General features: G+C 38.7%; 1 protein-coding gene across 2 annotated transcripts; it reads right to left on the bottom strand.

The window, feature by feature from the left end:
* Positions 1-8,697: 8,697 nt before the first annotated feature.
* PRRG4 (proline rich and Gla domain 4) lies at positions 8,698-22,764 on the bottom strand. Of its 2 annotated transcripts, XM_034769921.1 has the most exons (6): positions 22,655-22,764; positions 20,852-20,961; positions 15,803-15,966; positions 14,248-14,296; positions 13,314-13,449; positions 8,698-11,034 (listed from the first exon to the last, which is right to left on the bottom strand). In XM_034769921.1, the coding sequence occupies exons 2-6, from the start codon at positions 20,949-20,951 to the stop codon at positions 10,794-10,796; spliced, it is 690 nt and encodes a 229-aa protein (XP_034625812.1). In that variant the 5' UTR covers positions 20,952-20,961; positions 22,655-22,764; the 3' UTR covers positions 8,698-10,793. The 2 variants fall into 2 exon arrangements, with proteins under 2 accessions (XP_034625812.1, XP_034625813.1); XM_034769922.1 differs by lacking the exon at positions 22,655-22,764 and having other exon boundaries at positions 20,852-21,374.
* Between the last annotated feature and the right edge of the window lie 912 nt (positions 22,765-23,676).

Raw genomic sequence — 23,676 nt, 5'->3', positions numbered from 1 at the left:
GGCGGACTGTGCTGATGGTCATCTGTGCTGATGGTAACCAAACAGGAAATTAAATTTAAAAGTTCCCGGGGCTTTTCCTGCCCACCTGGCTAGTGCATCGGAGTTGAGAGTGTTGTGCAGAGCGGTCACAAGGGAGCATTCTGGGATAGCTCCCGGAGGCCAATAACGTCGAATTGTGTCCACAATACCTTTAACCGGGGATTGCAATCTCGATTTAAGCGCTACTCCACTTGCTGACGTAGAGTACAGAAATTGGATTAAAGAGCCCTTTAAATTGAAAAAACGGTTTGGTCATGTGGACGGAATCTTTTTTTTTTTCGAATTAAGTCGGCTAATTCCGAAATAACCGACTAGTGTAGACCAAGCCTTTGTTATCTCTAAAATTAGGATTTGTTTTCTAGAGATTTCCAAGTTGTGGACTGCAAACAGCTGGCTGGTCACATGGTGCTGGCTCCTCCTCCTTATTTCAGCTGTTTGTACAGTAATCAAGGTGCCCCATAAAGAAGAGCCTGGAATCCTATAAAAGTAGCTGAAAATAAGGAAAAAAGAGCTACTTTAGCTGCCTTTTCTAGGTCAAGCTGCTTTCAGGGACCAAAGTCATCAGTAGCACTGGGTCCACTATCGGAAAAGATGTGTCCAATGGTGCAGTGGGAGGAGACCCGGTGGCTGGGCTGCATGTTTAGGAAATAATGAAATTAAGCAAGAGGGAAGCATGTGTAATAGGTGATTCTGACCAAGCAGCGAGGAAGGAGAGAGGAAGAAAAGGGAGCAAAGTAACAGAGAGCATGTGCAGAACTGTAGGGAAAAGAGGGAGTGGGTAGGTGGTACATAAAGACATCCTCTCTATAAAAGTGTCCACACACTAAAAATGTTTCAGAAAGCCTATGCTATGTTTTGATCTAAATTTCTTGGGCCTACTTTATCTGAGATTAATAGTCAAACTCCAGCTCACTTCAATGGGAACAGGATTGGGTCCACTGTTGATTATAATGTACATTATAAGAACTGCCATTCCCAGGATGGAAGTTAGTTTCATGTTGACTTTTCAATTTTTGTCAAATTGTTCGGGCCAATTCTATTGAAGATAGTGAAGGCTATAAAACTGTATTTACAGTTTGAACTAAAATAAATTGGATTTGTAATGAACTAGCACAAAAGTTATGAATTGCATGGAAGACGTTAATTTGAGTTCTGGCTAACTTTTCCTTTTAGGCTTTTACTCCAGGCCGATTAGGGGGTGTTCTAAATTGTGTCCAAGCTAGGATAGGATTTTGTTGTTAAACGTAGACAATAGTGAAGGCTATGTTACTTATGTTACTTTCTGTGTCAAATAGACTGCAAATAGGGCTGTAGGGTTCCATGTTTAATGTCTCCGCGATTCGAAATCATATCCACTCCCTTTACTATTAATATTTTTTTCCACACTAGCCCTGAACACAATGCCTGAGATTTCAAAATTAAACTGGGTTCTTTCTGCAAGCCGAATTTTGCTATTAGTTACATTAATGGTATCTCATTTTCCACAAATTCTGCACTTGGTTTTATAGCGCTGAGGTCAGAATTTGTTTGTAGAATCTTTATCATATATTGATATCTTCATTTATTTGAAATTAATTTGAACCTGTTTATGCCAGTAGCAAATTTGAGTATCATAAACAGATTATATTATTGTTTTAATTCCTTTATTCATCATCATGTGCAGAGGACAGGTCAGTATATTACTGTGTAATGTCTCCAACAGATCTAGGACTTTAAAAACAACAGCTGGGCAAAACCTTTGGGATAAAGCAGATTAAACTTTTCTAGTTATAAAGCCAAATTGATGCCCACATGTTCACAGTCCTTCAGAAGACGAGCAGGGAGTGGGTTTATTCTAGGAAGGAATTTATGGTTTTGTTCAAAACCATGCAGAACACTAAGGTTTCTTATAGTTGTAACCCAAAACCAAGCAAAATATGTCAGATTCTGCAGGGTTTCACTTTGAGTTTTCTGATTTGTTTGAACTTGAAACACTGAATATTAAAGGTTGCATGGGGACCAAAATGCAAAGAATTGGCAAATTACATGCAAAGTGGATTTTGCATGGTTTGAATGATAACCCTCAGGTTAGAAAGCAGGGCTATGAATAGCTGAAGCAAAGCTGAATTAAACACGTTACCTGGAATAGGCATAGAAAATAGTATATATTTTTTTAATTTAGTCCCCCTTAGAGTGGTGAAAAATACATTGCTAAGAGGAGGCCTGAGTGACAGTGGTGCTGAGCTTTTCATAGCATGGACCTTGTTCCCTCCCACTTTTCCATCCCATTTATAACTATATCAGGGAAGTCACAAATACAGCAAATACCTACATAGAAATTAATATAAAGAAAATATATTTTCATGTATTGAAACTTTTCTCATGGTATGCTTGTGTCAGGAAGGAAAAACATTTTTCTCGTCATCTTTGTTAAATTTCCTCCTGGTCTGCTCTGTTTCTCAGCCTGGCTATACCCTCTACTTCCCAAATGATAGCAGTGTCCTGTCTTAGCTTCTACTCCCTTTTGCTCCTGGACATCCTTTTCTTTTTCCTCTACATGTTACCTCAACTGCTTTGTTCATTTTTCTAAAATGGGCTACCTAGTTCTCATCTGTAGATTTTTCTCTGCTGCTTCTGGCTCCCATCTCTGATAGCTCTTGGTGTTGGCTAACAGCCTCTGTCTTGCTGTTCCCTGTGTTCCCTTCATTGGTGCAATAACTGACCCCTACTGGAGGCAGCAAGGATCGACTAGTCTAGACGCGATAAATCGACCCCCAAGTGCGAGAAGCGCAGGCAGAGTCGACGGGAGCGGCAGCAGTTGACTCACAGCGGTGAAGACAATACGGTAAGTTGATCTAAGTACGTCGACTTCAGCTACGTTATTCAAGTAGGTGAAGTTATGTAACTTAGATTGATCATCCCCGCCAGTGTAGACCAGGGCTATATAAACTTCTTGACTAAGGAAATGGAACTTGCTACCTGTGACCTACCTTTCTGCAGATCACCCCCAAGCGAGAGCTGTTGTGTTAGGCAGTCACAGAATAATCTCTTGAGTGAAGAGATTAGGTAGTTAACACACCAGAACACTCTTTATAATTAACAGCAATTTTTGGCCCTTAGAACTTTTTTGTGTATTTATTTTCAGTTGTGCTTAAAGTTTCTGTTGCACGGTGAATAAGTATTTCTCCTTTCTGTTGTGGTTGGGTTTGGAAGCATTTACTTTGAGAGATTACTTTTCATGTTAATATGGAGACTGGCATATCTTCAGCATTACATGAGGGGGGGAAAAAGCAAGCACTCAGTGTCAAATATGCTGTACAGTTTCCTATTATGGCAGAGGGTTTGAGGGCAGAGTGAAATGCTCTAGTAAGATTAGGCAATAAAAACATACTAGAGTAACACTGTTTTGGAAACAGATTTATTATACATATTACAAAGCAGTCAGGAGTTACAGTTAAAATTACAGATAGAACAGCCAGTACATTTGGGGAATGTTGCAGGTTCTGAAGAAAGGTTAATAAATGGATTTTCTTGCTATGAAAATTTTATAGCTGATAAATCTGTTACAGACATGAATACAGAAATAACTTCAAATGAGGCAGAATGTTTTAAAGCATAGGTTCTCAACATCAGGTTCACAACTCACCCATCCCTGTTTTATGGCTAGATGGAGGGGCCCCAAAACTTTTCTGTTGTAATATGGGGTCACAATATGAAAAACGTTGATAATCATGGTTTTGAAAGAACTACTGATCACAATAATATAGTGGTTTCATTACTTGCTTACAAGTGTTCCCTCTTTTCCCACCAAGACTGGTGGTACTAATCTAACCAAAGATAAAATTCTTCTATGCTGCACTAGCTAGGGCTGGGCTTTTTGTTTCAGGAAAGAGCTATCCCATTAAAATAAACTCTCATTAATTTTACATGCATAGTTAGTTATTAAAACATGCAATCTTCCCTAAGCAATTTTGACAGCAGCATGGTTGTAGGCATATTTAAAGTATCCAGTAAATTTTGATAAGTCATTTCATTTTGCATTCAATACTACTCTCCTTGAAGTCAATGAGAAATTTGCCATTGACTTAAATGGGAGCAGGATCTAACCCCTCAAGCCCCTCATGAGTCAGGGGGTATTTCTCTGACTCACTTTTCACACTGTTCTTAAGGTTTTGCTCCTTCATTATGCCCATAAAAAAGTGAATAATTTAACATTTATAGTATCTTTCATTAGATCTCAAAATGCATTATGAAAAGGTAGATATCCTCACTTTACCCAACTAAAGAGCAGTCAAGGGATTTGTCCAACATATTCAGTTGGCAGAATTGGAAAAAGAACCTAGAAATGCTGATATCCAGCTATTTGTGTGACGGATATGGCAATATCCTGCAATGTCCTTAAAATACGTTGTAGTATTAAGTTTATGTATTATTGTGTACCGGGATTGTATGTAATTTCTTTATGGGGGAAGTGTGACAGAGATTGTAACATCATGCAGTATCTTTGGGATCCATTGTTTAAAATGAATGGTTTATGTATGATTGTGGGAGGGCTACCAAAGCTCATCCAGGAACTAAAAACAGTGGGTGGTGATTAAGGCAAATCAGCCAGTTTGTAACCACCTCAGAGAGGTATCACCTCCTGGGAAGGCTCACATATATTAAATCAAACCAGATTCTCTAGAGACCAACAGACAAAGGAAGGACTTTTGGATAGTCTGAGCAGGGCCGGCTCCAGGCACCAGCTTAACAAGCAGGTGCTTGGGGTGGCACCTGTGGCAATTCGGGGGCGGCAGGTCCCTCCCTCCCTCTAGGAGCGAAGGACCTGCCCCTGAACTGCCGCCGCCAATCGCGGCTTTTTTTTTTTTTTTTTTTTGCTTGGGGCGGCAGAAAGGCTGGAGCCGGCCCTGAGTCTGAGATTAAACTGATTTAAGGCTTTCTTTCTGATCCAGCAAACATACAGAACCTTTCTATCCAAGGGAGGGGGACCTCAATCCTTAGAGAAGGGTTGGAAGAACTTGACCTACTAAGGCACCCATACGATTAATGGGTGACCTCTGATATGCAAATAAGCTTATGTGTAGGTTTTTATTCTTAATATGTTTTCTCTGTAATTTCACCTTAAGTGTGCGTGCTTATCTAAAGAGCTGTGTGGTAACTTGTGACTGCTGTCAATTACAGCTGTTCCTAGCTTTCAAAGAGAAAGCAACACTCAGACAGTGGCCTGTTTAGGCAGTCTGGTTTGCTGCGAATATTAGAGTGTAAGCAGGGAACTATGCAGCTTGGGAAAACACCAGTGAGAAGGGTAAAGACATGTCTCTCTCACAAGAGAAGTGATGGCTGAGGAGCCTAGAGCAGGTGCCCTTGAGGGACCACAGAAAGGGAATACAGGTGTACTTGCCCTGAACTGAGAGAACTTGTTCCAACCAATATTTCATACAGCGTAGCAATACAATTTTATAAATCACTCTCCAGGGATCGGTGAAGGATTTTGAAGTTAGGTTGGTTTAAAGCCTTACAATTGAAAGGAAACATTAAAGAGAAATTAAAGGCAATGGGTACAGAAGTGATGTATCATTGTCATCTTAGATCTATTCTGTGAAAACAGAAGTAAAAGCACAGTATCAACAAATACAATTTAATGTAAGAAATGAGGACTTGAGTTTATAGCTCTTAACAAACCCTCACTCTGTTCACTTTTAAAATATCACCCCCTCCAACCCACACATGCCTGTTCCAAAAGACAAAAATCAGATGCACTTATAATATTGAATATCAACAATGCATTTTATTTCCCCAGTCCTCCAAACCCCATTTCAAAAATGCTCTCCAATAAAAATTTAGTCTCTCACCCTCTAATAATAATTATACTTCTAAAGAGCAGAGCAGGTAAAATTACAAATGTGATGATAGTTCTGAATACATGAGCCCTTTCCCCCACCCCCTTAGTGTATCAGTTATATTTAAAAATGTTTCCCACAGTATCTATGTTTAAATGAATATCCCTAAACAGAAGATCAGAGGGGGATAGGACTGAAGGTAAGGAAAGCTTGGGGCATGAGAGAATCAACTTTGAAAAATTCTTCCTTTTTAGAGGAATTTTTCCCACCCACTTCTTACTTTAAAAAGTTTAATTTTGCAATAGTTTGATTATTTGTCTACAACTATGCAAACATTTAAAGAATGAGAATAGTTGAGTGTTTTGTAAACTGACTAATTATAAATGAAAGATCAACAGCTATCAATTGAAATGTCTAGTGACTAATTCAAAAATTAGCATTAGTAACTAGTGTCTTCATATTTCGTAGTCCAAATAAGGGTTGATCCTTTAAACAAACTGTAAAATTACACAAGTTGCTACTTAGTCCAAAATAACCTGTAAAGTATTTTAAACAAGGTTATATTATCCTAAGTATTTTATTTTAAAGAAGTAATCTGTAAAAATTTTTAATCAATTTTAAAAAATAGTTTGGCTTTACAAAGTTTAGACAAATTGTGTTTAACCAGGCAGTGCACATCTTAAACTTTTAACTAGGGTTGTCGATTAATTGCAGTTAACTCACGTGATTAACTCAAATTAATCACGATTAATCTCACTGTTAAACAATAGAATACCAATTGAAAATTATTAAACATTTTTGGATGTTTTTCTACATTTTCAAATATATTGATTTCTATTACAACACAGAATACAAAGTGCACAGTGCTCACTTTTTATTACAAATATTTGCACTGTAAAAATGACAAACAAAAAAATAATTTTCAATTCACCTCATACAAGTACTGTAGTGCAATCTCTTTATTGTGAAAGTGTAACTTACAAATGTAGTTTTTTTTGTTACATAACTGTACTCAAAAACAAAACAATGTAAAACTTTAGAGCCTACAAGTCCACTCAGTCCTACTTGTTCAGCCAATTGCTAAGAGAAACAAGTTTGCTTACATTTACGGGAGATAATGCCCACTTCTTAATTACAATGTCACCTGAAAGTAAGAACAGGCATTCGCATGGCACTTTTGTAGCTGGCGTTGCAAAGTATTTACATGCCAGATATGCTAAACATTCGTATGCCCCTTCATGCTCGTTTAAAAAAAATAATCCAATAATTAAATTTGTGACTGAACTCTTTGGGGGAGAATTGTAAGTCTCCTGTTCTGTTTACCCACATTCTGACATATTTGATGTTATAGCGGTCTCGGATGATGACCCAGCACATGTTCATTTTAAGAACACTTTCACAGCAGATTTGACAAAATGCAAAGAAGGTACCATGTGAGATTTGTAAAAATAGCTACAGCACTCAACCCAAGGTTTAAGAATCTAAGGTGCCATCCAAAATCTGAGAGGGACGAGGTGTGGAGCTTGCTTTCAAAAGTCTTAAAGCAAAACTCAGATGCGGAAACTATAGAATCCAAACCACCAGAAAAAGAATATCAAACTTCTGCTGGTGGCATCTGACTCAGATGATGAAAATGAACATGCGTCGGTCTGCTCTGGATGGTTATCGAACAGAATCTGTGATCAGCATGGACGCATGTCCTCTGTAATGGTGGTTGAAGCATGAAGGGTCATATGAATCTTTAGGGCATCTGGCATGTAAATATCTTGCAATGCTGGCTACAACAGTGCCATGTGAATGCCTGTTCTCACTTTCAGGTGACATTGTAAACAAGAAGCGGGCAGCATTATCTCCTGCAAATTGTAACCAAACTTGTTTGTCTGAGCGATTGGCTGAAGTAGGACTCAGGGGACTTGTAGGCACTAAAGTTTTACATTGTTTTATTTTTGAACGCAGGTTTTTTTGGACATAATTCTACATTTGTAAGTTCATGATAGAGATTTCACTACAGTACTTGTATTAGATGAACTGAAAAATACTATTTTTTTACAGTGCAAATATTTAATCAAAAATAAATATAAAGTGAAGACTGTATGCTTTATATTGTGTTGTAGTTTAAATCAGTATTTGAAAATGTAGTAAACATCCAAAAATATTTAAATAAATGGTATTCCATTATTGTTTAATGGCGCGATTAATTGTGCAAATAATCACAATTATTTAATTGCATGATTAATTGCAATTAATTTTTTTTAATCGCTTGACAGCCCTACTTTTAACTAGATTGTTGGGGGGGTTTTAAGCCTGTTTTACAGTAATAGTTGAACAGGTGATTTAGAGAAGCAATTACATCTTCTCATCACTTCCCATTGTTAAAGTGACTTCATTAATAATCCCATCATATGAAGTTTGACAAAAGAGTGGTTCACCTTTTAGACTGTAGGGTGGTACTTTACAAAACTATAATCTCTGTTGCACCAATTCGTGCTCTGCGAATTCAGGATGAATTTATCATACCAAGAGTCATCTTCCTTGTATTAACTTTTCTTTTCCAAATCCGAGCTTATGCTCCATCCAGTTTTAGTATAATAATTGAAAAAGCATGGATTTACAGAAGGCACCTATACTGAAGCCAGGTGTACTGACTCTGGCAGAAACTGATGGACATCCATTAGTTGACGAAAGTAGGTAGACCAATACCCACAATATTTCAAAATTGTAATTTGCTTATGTCAACTATTTTTCTTCGTTGTCAGCAATCACCCACTGGTAATTACTTCCTCCTTTTATGAATTAAGAGTCAGATTCTACATTCAAGTGAATATTCTGGCCTTATTTCATATAGTGTTTTATTTATATTTTTAAAAAATATGATGCAATGTTTTTGGCTCATGTACAAGATACAACCATTCAGATCAATGTCCAAAACCCCCAAACCTCTCTAGACCTTTCCCCTTCAAATCTCTCCCATCCAATTATGAAGGAGTAGAATTTGGGATCTGGGGTATACAGATGACAAGATAATGCAATGGTCAAGCACCTCTCACTAATGATTGGTTTCTACTCTCCTTGTGATTAAGCCATGGGACTGTTGGCTCAGCACTTCATATATCAGCTGATCAGTTGAGATGCAATCTTTGAAGTAGATTGGACACAATCTTTAAGGCTTCAGCAGTTAAAAATGGCACTCTTCAACCAAGAATCTCAGAGCACTCAAAGTATGAATGGCAATTAATTAAACATCTCAGTACCCTGAGGTAGGTAGGTATACTTTTCAATCTGTAAAATGGGTAAGGCACAGGGGTTAAGTGACTTGCCATCGGCTATAAGCAAGTCTGACAGAGACAGAAGAGAAACTAATTTGACTCTCAATCCTGTCAGTCAGTAACAAGAAAATAATTATCCATGCACTTAAGTCAATCTGAGTTACTTATAGGCAAGATTGGCCTTATGTAGTATTCTCAGTGCACCCTATATCTTCAAGTATTCCAGCAATTTCTCTTTAGATGAGAGATTTTTAGATTTAAGACAGTGATATGGAGTCATTACATAGTTTCTCACTGACCTTCTCTGTCAAAAAAATCGTTACAAGTAAACATTCAACTTTAAATGTAAACAGTGACTGAATGAACCATTTTAAATACAAGTTTACATTTAATTTGCTGCTATTGAACCATTGGCCAAGATTTTCAAAAGTGACTCAGCTTCTGAATGTCCAACTGGTGATACCTTAAAGGGTTCCAATTTTAAAGGGGTCTCCCATTGGAGCTCCAGAAATGAAGGTAACCAAGTCATTAGTCCCTTTTGAAAATCTTGTCCATTGTCTTCTGATTACTAGACATTCTACGGATGAGAGATTTCTAAAAACTCAGACATTCCAGCAGGGCAATGTAAGTGACCTGCATAAGCATGCAGAGGATCAACTTTTGGACTCATATTTTATCAGCCAGAAGTCTTGACTTTAAGCCTCCAAGACTAAGATAATCAATGGAAATTGTGTTCAAGGAGAAGTTGCAAGACAATGCTTTGAAAATTTACACGGTGTATATTAAGGTGGGGATGTAGAAGGAGAGAAATAATCCTACTAGTTACCAACTAGCCATTGGTATGGGTCGCTTGTTAATGGGATCTAGGGAAAGACACCTATCTGACTTGCCTAGCAATAACTACTGTTCTGCAACAGAGAGCAGTAAATAGGTGATGAAGTTGAGGAGAATACATGTAGTCATTATTTTAGATAACCCCCAACCACGATTTTCATAGAGAATATCCTCTGTCCTCTTAAGCATGGCTTCCTGCCATGTATTGTCTCATACTGTCCAGTTAATGTTTAAAATTAGACAAATTAATTCAGAAACCATAACGCTATACAAGCTTGACAGATTAACTAGCTTTCATCAATACAGCCCATTACTACTTCTAGAACCAGTAGAAAACCCACCTATCATCCAAATGAGGTATCTATTTTGTTAGTTATTCAATGCTTAATATATTCACAGTGGTTTAAAGTTTTAATTTAAAAAATGGTTAGTGTTAAGTCCAATTTTAATATTAAAAATCTTTTTCCTTCTGAATAAACAGTAAATAAAACTTGTAAGGGAATATCAGTAGTTTGATACGTTGGAAAGGATTCCAACACAAGTAGTTACAAATCAGCTTTTTCCTATCTCAAAATGCATGGGAGCTCAAAGATTAGGACCTTTATGCACGGTTCAGTTCTAGCACCAAAAACTTGTATAAACAAGTTTCATGCTGGAAAAATACATCAAACTTTTTCAAAACAATAACTTCATTTCCATTATGAAATAATTCACTTGCTCCTAGCTGTGCAGAAGAGCTGTAAGTCTTTCACATTTGTGAAAAATGTCTTGCAAGGTACTGCCCCTTTTCAAATGTACATCTTCCAATGAAGATTAATTCCTCACTCCTCCAGAGTCAAGTTTGGAATTGTGGGGCAGGAAGTGACATAGACTTTTTAAACATCTTAAACCCTTTTGCAGGCCCCGGATATGGTGGTGGTGGGACGTCGTATTTTCCACCTAATGTCACAGCTTCTTCATAAGTTGGCAGTCCTGACTCATCATCTGTTCTTAGAGGGAGTGGATTTAAAGAAACCTCTTCATGTCTTCTGAAGATGATAGATGAATGTCTTCTACTTCTTACACTGTCTGAGTACCTAAACAGAGTTAAAAGTATTATGAATGACATTTTCATTTTTATATATGAAGGAGAGGATTACATAGCCTTTTGCCAAAGCAAGTACATTTTTAATAATCTTAAACAGCATGGGCCAAATGGGTATTCCCAGAACCTAGGCTGAGGAACACAGTTAAGTGCTGCATAAATTCACAGAGACAAGGATGGGGCAGAATACTCCTCTAGGACCGACTATGACAGTTACTTCACGGCAATGGCTGGAGTAGCTTCTGTAACTCTGTTGCCCATTCATACTTGTGAGGTTGAGAGGAGTAGAGAGAGGAGGAGGGCTAGAGAATCCATGTAGCAGTGGATCCTCCAGATTACTTCAGCTCCCTATCCCAGCAGAACTATGCAAAGGTCCACCCCTCCTTTGAGTTGCAGAATTGTGCCTCCTTCACTAGAAGAGGGGCTTCTATGCTTATGGAAGTCAGACAGGATTTGCTTTTAACAGGTAGAGAAGAGGCCCTTAAAGGATTCCAACACAAGTAGTTACAAATCAGCTTTTTCCTATTTCAATAGATATTTAAGTTGCAATGATATTTACTGTTGTAAATAGTGTAACGCAATTTACTGTTATTTTTATGTACACTCTTCCTTTTATTTAATATATAATCAAAATTCAGTGCAGTTTTCTGCACTGAAGATCACTGGGATATTTCCGTGTATGCCACAGTGTGCATGTAAAAAAAAAAAAAAAAGAAGTGCTGTTTACACGAACTGACAAGCGCTCTTCTTTAAGATCATTAAGTGCTGATTACTTATATAGTTGATCTCAACTTTAGTGTTTCAAGTACTAGTACACAGTCTAGTTTTTAAATCATATTCCATAATCATATGTAAAATAAATATCGTAAGTAATAGAATATTAATAAAATAGCATATTTGTTTCTTAAATACTCAACGTTCTGTGGAGTTTATGGGTGCTTCAAATGATAGTGGTAAAGCTTTTAGTCATAAGGGGAGTCTTAGTGTGGGTAATATCACAGATTATACTTTGATGGTGTACATAACCCTGGGGAAAAAAAAATCAATCAGACTTTATGGTTTCATCCTTTCTTCATCCTGTATAGAATCAAGAACACATGCTTATACTGCAAATGAATACGCATTTGGTTCATGGTGAAGTCTTGTACCTACAACAACCCTGGAGGAGCAGATATCCAATAGCACTATACTTGATAATTTTAGGTTTAAAGGTGTATTTTCAATTAAAAATGCATTCAGTTTACTTCTTTGTAAATAATTGTGTGTATTTTAAAAAAATGATGCAGTTGAAAGGAAAGTAACCAAAACTGCCATAGATTTTAAAAACAGAAAGAAAATTGGAGAGGAGATTTATACTAACAAGCTGGCCAAACAAGTTTTTGAAGTCTGAAAGCTCTATTACATATCATTTAGTCCACAATGAGATTGTGTAAACTAAAATCTGATTTACCTTTTTTCCCTCCTTTAGCTATTCACAGAGTCCACTTAACTTTTTTAATACAGTTGCCTAACACAAGTATTTCAATTCAGTGATGGACAAATGGCATACTTAGTTCCATCTGTAAGCCTTTCACATTGTTTACTGGTGTGAATTTATGCTTGCAAGCATATATTTATTGCTATGTATCTCCTGCTTTACAGCATATTATATTTATCACAGCACAAAATATTCTCATGAATCTCAGATAAACATACTAGTTACTAACTGTGCCAATTAAGGAGATTCCACTGTATTACAATAGTAGTTTCCATTGTGAAGCTCACAGAAAGGCTGTCTTGAGGAATCTATAGATCTTCAGCAAGCTAATTCTTTGGAAAAAGTCAAGTCCACTCATACTTCCTCTAGCACAATTCAATTTCTCCAGCAGTTACAAATTCTAATATCTAAAACTATTCTTAAAACCAGTTCACACTCCTCCATTGCAGGTTTCAAAAACCAGATCTGGCTCAGGGCTCCCTCATGCTGAAACCATTTTTCTTGGTAAAGATTTTGGGGCCCAGCAAAGTATTGTTTAACAGGATCTGTGACCCATACAAAAGTCATTTGTTTTATATATTTTCTTGTGATTTATAGTTACAATCTTGTAGAACCTTAACTCTAAGAATGATATTTTCAACAGCATTTAGTAGAGACCTAACTCGGTCTCCACTGAAGTCAATAGTAAAATTTCCATTCACTTCACTGAGAGCAGAATGATTTTGAAAATTCCACCTATATTACTAAAGTTTTTTCTATGAAAGTAAAGTGAAATATTATTCTCAATTCCTTACCCAGGTGGTTGTCTTGCTTTGCATCTGTTTTTCCAGAAATAATAAATAAGTAATCCAGTTAAAACCAACAGAACTCCAGTAGCAACTAGGCCAGTCAGAAGTCCTGTAACATCAATTTTTTGTGTAGCTTCACCACCTGAACAGAAATCAGTAATTATTTCCAGTTGACTAACACTATAGCATTATTAACAATGTTTCGTCAGTTGTGGCCTTCTCTCTTTTTGAAGATTTGAGAGAGATGTTATAGTAAGATTAACAGTAGTAGTTCCTTTCTATTAGTCTTCTCACATGACAAGCCATCACATCAATCCAGCACTTTAATGCCCACCCCAACCAAAAGCAAAAGTTAACAAATATTCCTCTCCTAGATCATTTATATATGCATGTTTTTGAGATTCTCCACCAATCCATCCCCACCAATTGTTATTTCACACACTTATTGCATCTTTCATCAGATTAAGTCCTTCAGAGCAGATCCTGACTTTCACTCTATCTGTATAGCACCTACCACAGTGAGGTCCTGATCCTAACTGGGGCCTCTATAAACTATTGCAGTACAAAATAAAAACAGAAGTAAGAAGCAGCAGAATTATAGTTGCAAAGTTTCTATATTGTCTAATACATACAAGGAAATGGATAGCAGAATGTATATTTCAATATGCAATACTAAAGGGCCAAAGTCTTCCAACTCCCCGAACTTCACAAATATATTATATAATATCTAATATACATTTCAGTATATAAAAAGAAAATGCACAAAAATATAAAAAGACAGTAATCAAGGGTTATAACTGTGCCAGCTGAATACTTAGTTATGACCAGATGACAACATAAATTGCAACATATTGGGGAGGGGGGTTCTAGAATGTGTGTGAGGGGAGCAATATTTGCAATGTAATGGAGAGAAACGAGATAAGCTCTGATCTTGACTTACCGAATTTTGTGCTGGGTCCCTTAATGGAATACTCTTTCCAAAAAGTCATCTATGAAAATAAAAATGTTTTTTTAAATAGTTCAAGCCTATATGTGATGTATAACTTAAATAAGAGATTGTGGACAGAATTCAGACATGGCATAAATGGGCACAACTCCCACTGAAGTCAAAAGTTGCACCTGCTTACCCCAGGGCTGAAATTCCACTTGTATATTCAGGTATAACATCATAAAAAACTGCCATACTAGAACAAACCAATGGTCCACTTAAACCGATAGAAAGAAATGCCAGCTGTTTAAAAGAAAAGGAAAGAGACAAACCAAGAACACCTCTAAATTGCAATACTGTATCATGTAGAGAAATTTCTTCTTGATACCACTTAGTAATTAGCTTAGACTGACAATGGAGATTGGTGATGCTTATAATTTACCCTAGTTAGTGTAAATTCCAATGCTACTAATGCAAGTGTCTGATCTTACAAAGTTACTTGCCTCAATAATATCCTTGAACAGTGAGTTCCATAGGTTAATAATACGATGCATATAAGAGAATATTTTATGACTAAAGACAGTAATGCACTGTATAAAATTTAATCCTATAGTTAAGACTGAAACTAAGCCACAACCCACATTGGAAAAGGTGTGGGGTTGGGGGCAGGGCAGGAGGAAGAAGCCACTGTGCAGCAGAAGCCTCCAGGGAAAATATGATGTAGTCATGTAAAATTCCTCCTGGGAGACTCCTAGGGAATGCAAACTCCAGCGGCAGCTCCATCCTCCTGGGAGAGGGTGCACTGCTTGCTCCGTCTGCAACTGAGTGCAGAGGATGGCAGGGGCCCTGGAGAGATTTGCACTACAGGCAGCACTAGCTGTTTGGAGGATTGCAAGTACTGCTTTCATCTGCGTCTTGCTCCTTCCTGTGGAGTGGGGGGGAGGGGTGAAAGGCTTGCACCCCTTTTCCTGCTCCTGCCAAAGTTTTTTTTCACTATACAGTAGCATCTTCAAAGTTGCTCCTTATCCATGGAACACTCACACTTAACTGATCCACAAGGTCACCACTGCCCTCTTCTCAAGATTCCCCTTTGCTGTAACTTGTATATAAAACCAGCCAATTAATGAGTGAGGGGAGATAGAAATAGTTGGCACTTTATATATACATTTTTTAAAAGTATAAAATACACAAAATTATTTGTGTGATTTTATCCCCTTCCCAGGTCACTTTTTCCCCCAAAAAAGTTCCCAGTTCTGAAGACACTTACGTATGTGCCTAGCTTTACTTTTGTGTGTAGTCCTACTGAAGTCCCACTTAGTTTGTAAGTATTCGCAGAATCATAGCCTTTGCCTGCAAGCTTTTTGGGGCACGTACCGTGAATTCGTGTGTGTTCACTGCATTCCTAACACAATTGGCCCCATCTGATTGGGGCTTCTGGTTCTACTGTAATATAAATAATAATGGCAGAACTCCTATTTTAAATAATCTCTTCTGAAGGGCAACAGTAGTTTATAATAACCATCTACTGATGGCCACCCAGTATTTTAAACTAAATCAAAGCAATTACCGTTTTATCAGGGTCTTCAAAAATTTCTCTTGCCTCTTCATAATTGCACTGCTCCTCATAGCATTCTCTTTCTAGATTACCAGGGGTAAATACTTCAAAATCAAATCTGTTATACAGAAGATGTCGTCCAATGAACAAATTGGCTTCTTTTTCCGATGTAAACACTAACAAAAAATAAATTATTTTAAAACAGTTAAATTAGGGTGATAGTTCTGGTATTCTTACAAAAAACTCTGGAGCTCTTTAAAATCCCAAAAGAAAAACATCTCTCTGTTTTTTCCCCGTTTTACCGGATATAAAAGGAGACTTCAAGGCCTTTTCTTTGCTGCCAACACAACAGTTCTCTTTCTGCCTGTTCCACATTCAAATTTAAATATTTTCTGTCCCTTGTAAATAGTTTCAGATTTTCTCATAGCAACTTTTTAGAATTTGGTCCTCATGCCAGCTGTCTGAAATGCAAGTGACCACAGCTGTGGTATTGACCCTGCTGGAGTGTGGGAGTGCCTGGGAATCCTAAGGTTCCTTGTAATATTCAATTACTTTAAGATGGACTTCTAAGCAGATCCAGACTGAGCAAGATCCAGTATGCACATCTTGAAAAAGCCTAAGGGTTACCTCCTTTGATATGTTCCAGTAAGAATCCTAGGCATACATTCCTTTTCACACATTCTGGTATCTGAATTCTAATCTTTGTTTTAGAAATTGAGTTTCCATCAGCACAGTGGACAAATTCCATTAATTTCTTCTTAATATCACACTATTTAGGAACAGCATTTAAGGGTAGATTGAAGTTTTAAACAAAAAGGGCAATACATTATTTTTATACCTTTTAAATAAATGCTGCTCTATGGTCATTAGGTTCATGATGGGGTTCTTGCTGACATCATCTTTGATTAGGCAGAGTTTTTAACAACTCATCTTTTCTTTATTTTTGCCATTTTTAGAAGCTGGTTAGGAGCCTCAGAAAATAAACTCACTCCCCTAGTTCTAATTCCAGAAGAGTTAGTGAAGTTATAGCAGACTTAAAGATACTGGAATGCATTTTCTCATCAGGTTTCTTCTGGGCTCAAGTTTTAGCCTGTCTTTGCTATAACTTGTAATAGAGAACTCATCTTTGAATAACAGAAATCTTCTGGCCTGCTTTTCTGTGCAACTGAAATATTTTAAATTAAACTTCTAGTATAAGTAAGTAGATGGTTTTGCTAAATGAAATGACTAGAGGGTTAATTAAAAAGAACTCTTCAGTGTGCAAGGGTGTTAATGAAAGCAGGAAGATCATTCTTACAAACTAAGTCCACTTGCTCACAAAGAGAGAGAGACAAGATTCAGGATAAAGTTATTCAGTCACAAAGTAGATACATACTTGTTAGATAATTCATTTGCATAGATCAGTGGTGGGCAACCTGTGGCCCACGGGCCACACGCGGTCCATCAGGGTAATCCGCTGGCAGGCCGCCAGTCAGTTTGTTTTCATTTGCACGGCCGCCCGCAGCTCCCAGAGGTCGCGGTTCGCCGTTCCCGGCCAATGGGAGCTGTGGGAAGTTGTGCGGGCCACAGGGACATGCTGGCCACCACTTCCCACAGCTCCCATTAGCTGGGAACAGCGAACCGTGGCCACTGGGAGCTCCCGGTGGCCGTGCAAATGTAAACAAATTGTCTGGCAGCCCACCGGCAGATTACTCTGACAGGCTGCAGGTTGCCCACCACTGGTATAGATTATCCCATCACTCAGGAATTTTTCCCTTAATAGTTACTGTTGGGCATTGCAATGGTATCTCAAAGTATTTTGCTCAGTAACAATTCCAAAAGACTTACAGTATCACTCATATTAATTGCTGCTGCCTTTAATGCTATGCCTGAACAATTTGGGGAAATCACTTATCTTAAAATGAATTTTCTTGTCATTATTTTATCAAGTTAGAAGGAGTTAAAGCATTTAAGATTATCACATTTTTACAGCATGGAGAAAGGGTCTAGCCTTAAGAAGAATATGGGGGGGAAAGGGGGGGGGGGGAGATCCCCAAAGTACATTTGGGCAGTGCTGAAATAGAGTTTTCCCTAGGAGTTCACCTTTGTGCAACCTGTATCAATAGAAGTACTCTGAAACTGGATTTATACTAATCAAACTGAAAAGAAAAGCTTTGCCTATTTCGTTCAGCAGTGTTTCATTCACTTATCAGATATAATTGAAAAAAAAAATTGTGTTTCAGAATAGAAGTGTTTTAACTGAAATCAAAACCTGATCCTTCAGCTTGTAGATTTTTCAACAACTTGATGGCTACATGTGAATCCAGGAGAATGGGGAAAACAGTGTCAAATCAGGTTCCATCCTGTTAACACTAGTTAGCAACCTAAGAAACTTGCACATATTTGCATTAACTTAAATGCCTTAAACATATGTGTAATGAACAGAGTTATGGTTGTTTTGTGGGAATCTCCTGACTTTTCTGTGTCTCACATCTGAAACAGAACATTAAATTAACAACTTGTAATTTTAATTTAAAATTGTGGCAGTTAGGCATGCAGAGGACTTGCAGAATTAGAATCATAGAACTGGAAGGGCCCTCGAGAGGTCATCTAGTCCAGTCCCCTGTACTCGTGGCAGGACTAATTATCTAGATCATTCCTGACAGGTGTTTGTCTAGCCTGCTCTTAAAAATCTCCAGTGATGGAGATTCCACAACCTGCCTAGGCAATTTATTCCAGTGCTTAACCATCCTGACAGGAAGTTTTTCTTAAGGTCCAACCTAAACCTTCTATGCTGCAATTTAAAATCCATGCTTCTTGTCCTATCCTCAGAGATTAAGAAGAATTACTCTCCCTCCTCCTTTTATGTACTTGAAAACTGTTATGTCCCATTTTTTCAATCTTCCCTCATAGGTCATATTTTCTAGACCTTTACTCATTTTTGTTGCTCTTCTCTGGACTCTCTCCAATTTGTTCACATCCTTCCTGAAATGTGGTGCCCAGAACTGGACACAATACTCCAGTCGAGGCCTAATCAGAGTAGAGTATAGAGGAAGAATTACTTCTTGCGTCTTGCTTACAACCCTCCTGCTAATGCATTCCAGAATGATGTATGCTTTTTTTGCAACAGAGTTACACTGTTGACTCATATTTAGCTTGTGGTCCACTATGACTCCCAGGTCCCTTTCTCCTTCTTAGGCAGTCATTTCCCATTTTGTATGTGTGCAACTGATTGTTCCTTCCTAAATGGAGTACTTTGCATTTGTCCTTATTGAATTTCATCCTGTTTACTTCAGACCATTTCTCCAGTTTGTCCAGATCATTTTAAATTATAATCCTATCCTCCAAAGCATTTGCAAACCCTTCCAGCTTGGTATTGTCCGCAAACTTTATAAATGTATTCTGTATGCCATTGATGAAGATAGAGTATAGAACCGGACCCAGAACTGTGCTGTTCTCCCTCCTACCGTTCCTTAGAATCATGAATTCTATCATTTCATGATCACTTTCACCCAAGCTGCCTTCCACTTTCAAATTCTCAGCCAGTTCCTCCCTATTTGTCAAAATCAAATCTAGAACAGCCTCTCCCCAGTAGCTTTCTCCACCTTCTGAAATAAAAAATTGTCTCCAATACATTCCAAGAACTTATTGGATAATCGGTGCCCTGCTGTGTTATTTTCCCAACAGATGACTGAGTAGTTGAAGTCCCCCATCACCACCAAGTCCTGTGCTTTGGATGACTTTGTTTGCTGTTTAAAAAAAGCCTCATCCACCTCTTCTTCCGGGTTAGGTGGTCTGTAGTAGATCCCTACCATGACATGCCTTTAAATATAGTCCTTCCTGGCAGGATGGGGTGCACTGATCAGGAGTGCTGGGACAGACCTTGGTCTGTACACTCACATGCACTCTTGTTATTTGTAAATACTGGATTCTTCATATCATAATGGACTATACGCAAATACTTTGAAGAAATGAACCAAATGAGAGATCAGTTTAGTACTTCCATGTGTTGTATTCAATACTGGCTGCTAGGAACATAATTGCCAAACTGGACAGACCACTGATCCATCACTGTCTTGCATCCACTCACTAGGCAGATGTGGGATAATCAGTTCCCATGAAGGTCTCATCCAACTCTTTAGAGTTAGAGATTATCTTAATCCTTGAAGCATGGGGTTTAGATCCCTCCCAAAATGTGCTAGTATCAACTATAACAACTCTAGATCTTCCTTGATGTCCCTTTAAAAATGTCCAACCCCTCTGAGTCTGGCTAAATTCTTGGTTTCAATTTCATCCTGTGGCAATGAGTTCCACAGTCTAATTACACAGTGAGTGCAAAAGTGTTTCCCTTAATCAAACAAACTTTCTGTTATGTCAGAAGACAATATGGTGATTCAAACAGTTTCCGATCAACTATTTTTTGAAATGAAAACTTAGATCTTTTCTGAATGCCAAGAATGGAAAAAAAAAAACCCTTCCAAATATGAACCAATGTAGTACAGTCTTAATAGAGACTGAACTATTGTTTCAGACTCATTACTAAGAAAATCTGACAACAACGGTAACTGTCATTGACAGGCGTCCAGAGGCTTAAGAGGAGCCTGTATTGTCCTGTTTATCTCACTCGTGTTTGTCAGCAGGATTTCAGAAAAATCTGTTTGACTGATGATCATTTTAGCAAAAACATCCAACTACACCTCTACTTCGATATAACACTGTCCTCGGGAGCCAAAAATCTTACCGCGTTATAGGTGAAGCTGTGTTATATCGAACTTGCTTTGATCCACCGGAGTGTGCAGCCCCGCCCCTCCCCCTCCGGAGCACTGCTTTACCGTGTTATATCCGAATTCATGTTATATCGGGTCGCGTTATATCGGGGTAGAGATGTATTCTAAAATTGTGGGAGAAGCAGGAATATGATTTTTAAACCAATCTAAATCCTGTTGCTTCTAATGTAAGTTAACAATCACACAACTGTGTTACACAATTTTAGTTTTTAAACAAAAGATTGTTTCCACAAGAGAACACCGTAAGATGCAGTTTCACTCCAGAAAGTATAGCTTCATTTTAGAAGAATGTTACCTTCTTTCCCTGTATGCTTTGAATCCTTTAATCTTCTTGTGCAATGAGGAAATGCAAACATTATTGGCAGCTGACACAGCAGTACCAAAACCACAGACATAGTCTAGTATCTGTCAAAATAAAGTATTAGTTAAAAACTCCCAGATGTTATTTGTGTATCTTAAATAAATCCTCTGTATGCAGTTGTCAGACACAAGTCCCCACAAGCAACTTGGATTATTTTTTCCCTATAGGCAGTAAACCTACCCAAACCGGTCCCACATATATTTAATAACAATTGCATAATGTCCTCCATATTGGTAGTCATCACCATTTGAATTAACAAAGCCCAGTATTCTACCACTTGAGCTAGAGAAGTAACTCCATTAGCTGACAGAAGTACTCTAAGCCCTTACTAAAGGTTGATACTACATATTTTGCAATTGTGACAATCACACTTGGAAGATTTTAATAATGATGAGCATGAAGCCAAACAAACTAAAGTGCAAGTGTGACTGATTGTATTGAACTATAGATAAAAGAACAGGAGTACTTGTGGCACCTTAGAGACTAACAAATTTATTAGAGCATAAGCTTTCGTGGGCTACAGCCCACTTCTTCGGAAGCTTATGCTCTAATAAATTTGTTAGTCTCTAAGGTGCCACAAGTACTCCTGTTCTTTTTGCGGATACAGACTAACACGGCTGCTACTCTGAAATCTGTCATAGATAAAAGAATCACTTTGTCCACTGCTGAAGTACAGCCACCACTAGGGCAGCAGCTATTTAGCAGAACACAGCAAGCTTCTTGACAGTTTAAGGCAGAGTTTGTAATAAATTGTAACTTCAGTAGGATAGGGTAAGTGATTCTAGCATATAAAACAGTTTTGATTCTCTGTTTAAACCCTTTCAAGATGCACCTACAAAACACTTTTCTAATTACATGACAGTCCAAGATGTCAGGATGACTTTAAGATGTCTAATAATCAAAATTAATTAAAAAATAATTTTCCTTCCAGTGGAGCCTGCTGGAAAACATTGTTTCCTTTTTTAAGGCACGAATAGGGAGCCAGTTGCCTTCTCCATTGCCTAATCCCATTCTAGTTTGTTGATAGCAGGCAAAGTCCTACATAAGGTAGGTCTGCAGAATTTGAGCAACAACTATTTGTCCCTTCGAAACAAGCATCTTAAGAAGTGGTTTTTTTACCCATGAAAGCTTATGCCCAAATAAATCTGTTAGTCTTTAAGGTGCCACTGGACTCCTTGTTCTTTTTATGGATTTAGACTAACACAGCTACCCCCGATACTTGAGCGTCCTCTTTATTCTCCATCTGTGATTGCCTCTGAATCAGGCTCTGGTTCAGGGATCTTGCCTGAAGCTCCCTTCCCTGCCAGGCCTTGTCTTCATTCATTCATTTTTTATTGTGTTAGAACATGACTAACTATGAGTGTGAAATTAGTTAACACATTCTTGACCATAACCTAGCCCAGAAAAGGCGTTCAGCACGGCGTCATCGGATTCTGCTCACCACAGTCACGGGGAGTCGGGGTTATCTGCAAATGGGAACAGAGTCACTTTATCCCAGCAGCTTTGGGACCCGAGGGTTGGCCCAGGCTGGGTGGGATCCGGGGTGGCCCTTGGTTTGATTTCGGGAATGATTGTTTTTTGTGTCCCGTCCTGAAGGGCCCGACAGGACAGGGGAAGGTTTAAATAACAAGCCGTGACCCTCCCAGCAGGGGAAAACGTAGCTGGGCTGAGTCCCTCGCCCGGCCGCTCCCCCGTCTCTCTCCCTCCTCCGCAGCCCGAAGGCAGGAACCCACCTACCTGCTCCGTTCGAGCTGCAGCGCCCAGACTCCGGGCTGAGGGGTACGGGACAAACACCACCCGCGCTCTCTCCCTCCAACGCGGCGGCTCCAGCTTCCTCTTCTCCGCGGCGCTTCCTGGAGAATCACATGGCCCAGCCGCTGTTTCATCTGGAGCCGCCCCAGGTCTGCCCGAAGCACCCAGCCCCCGCAAGCTGAGCCCCGCTCTAGGTCCCTGCCCCCCACCCGGCACAAGGAGACGAGCCTCAGCATAGGCCCTGGCTTCCCCCTTATGAGCTGAGCCCTCGACACCCGGCATAACAGTTTAGCTTCCATATATGCGCCTGGCGGAGCCCGCTCAGCCCCATCATGACCCCCTATAAGCAGGACCCATCCAAGCCTATCGTCCGACTTCTGTTCCTTCTTCCTGGAAGGAGGGATTGTCTCCTCATTCCCCTCCCAGCAACTCCGAGTCAGCACTTCGGATTTGTGTTTTAACCTTTTCCTTCCCCTTCACTTGGGGGAAGCTGATTAAAAGCATGAAGCAGGAGAGCAATGATTTATTTGTGAAATTCAGGGGGAGCCACACAAAGGGTTTACTGGCTTCAGTAAACAGCCCAGTGTCTTAATCCATCTACCAACTGATAATAGAAACTACTGAAAAATAGGGGGAGGAGAAAAAAGGAAAATGTTCCCTGGCTGGAATGGTTGGAGTCAATGTTTGGGATCCCCCCCAACCCCTTCCCAATAAACCACTGATAAAAAGTAACGAGAAATAAGAAAGGGGGAGAAGAAAGGAAAAAAGAATAGTTAATTCCAGAGAAGCCAGTAGGAGATCCCAATTTAATTTGTTAGACTCCTCCAAACACAGTGGGCCCAATTCTCAGGCCTAGGAAAAAGGGTGTCATTTTAATCCCTGATAAACTAATCCATGTTGCAAATCTAGTAAAGACAAGGCAGTTGTACTTTTAACCCATATTAGCTGGTCAAGATAAACCCAACAGAACAATCTAGGGTTTACCTCAAATAATTAATAGAGGTTAA

Source organism: Trachemys scripta, chromosome 4 (assembly GCF_013100865.1).
Source record: "Trachemys scripta elegans isolate TJP31775 chromosome 4, CAS_Tse_1.0, whole genome shotgun sequence".
NCBI classification, from domain to species: Eukaryota; Metazoa; Chordata; order Testudines; family Emydidae; genus Trachemys; species Trachemys scripta.
This window is presented reverse-complemented; position numbering and strand designations above follow the sequence as displayed.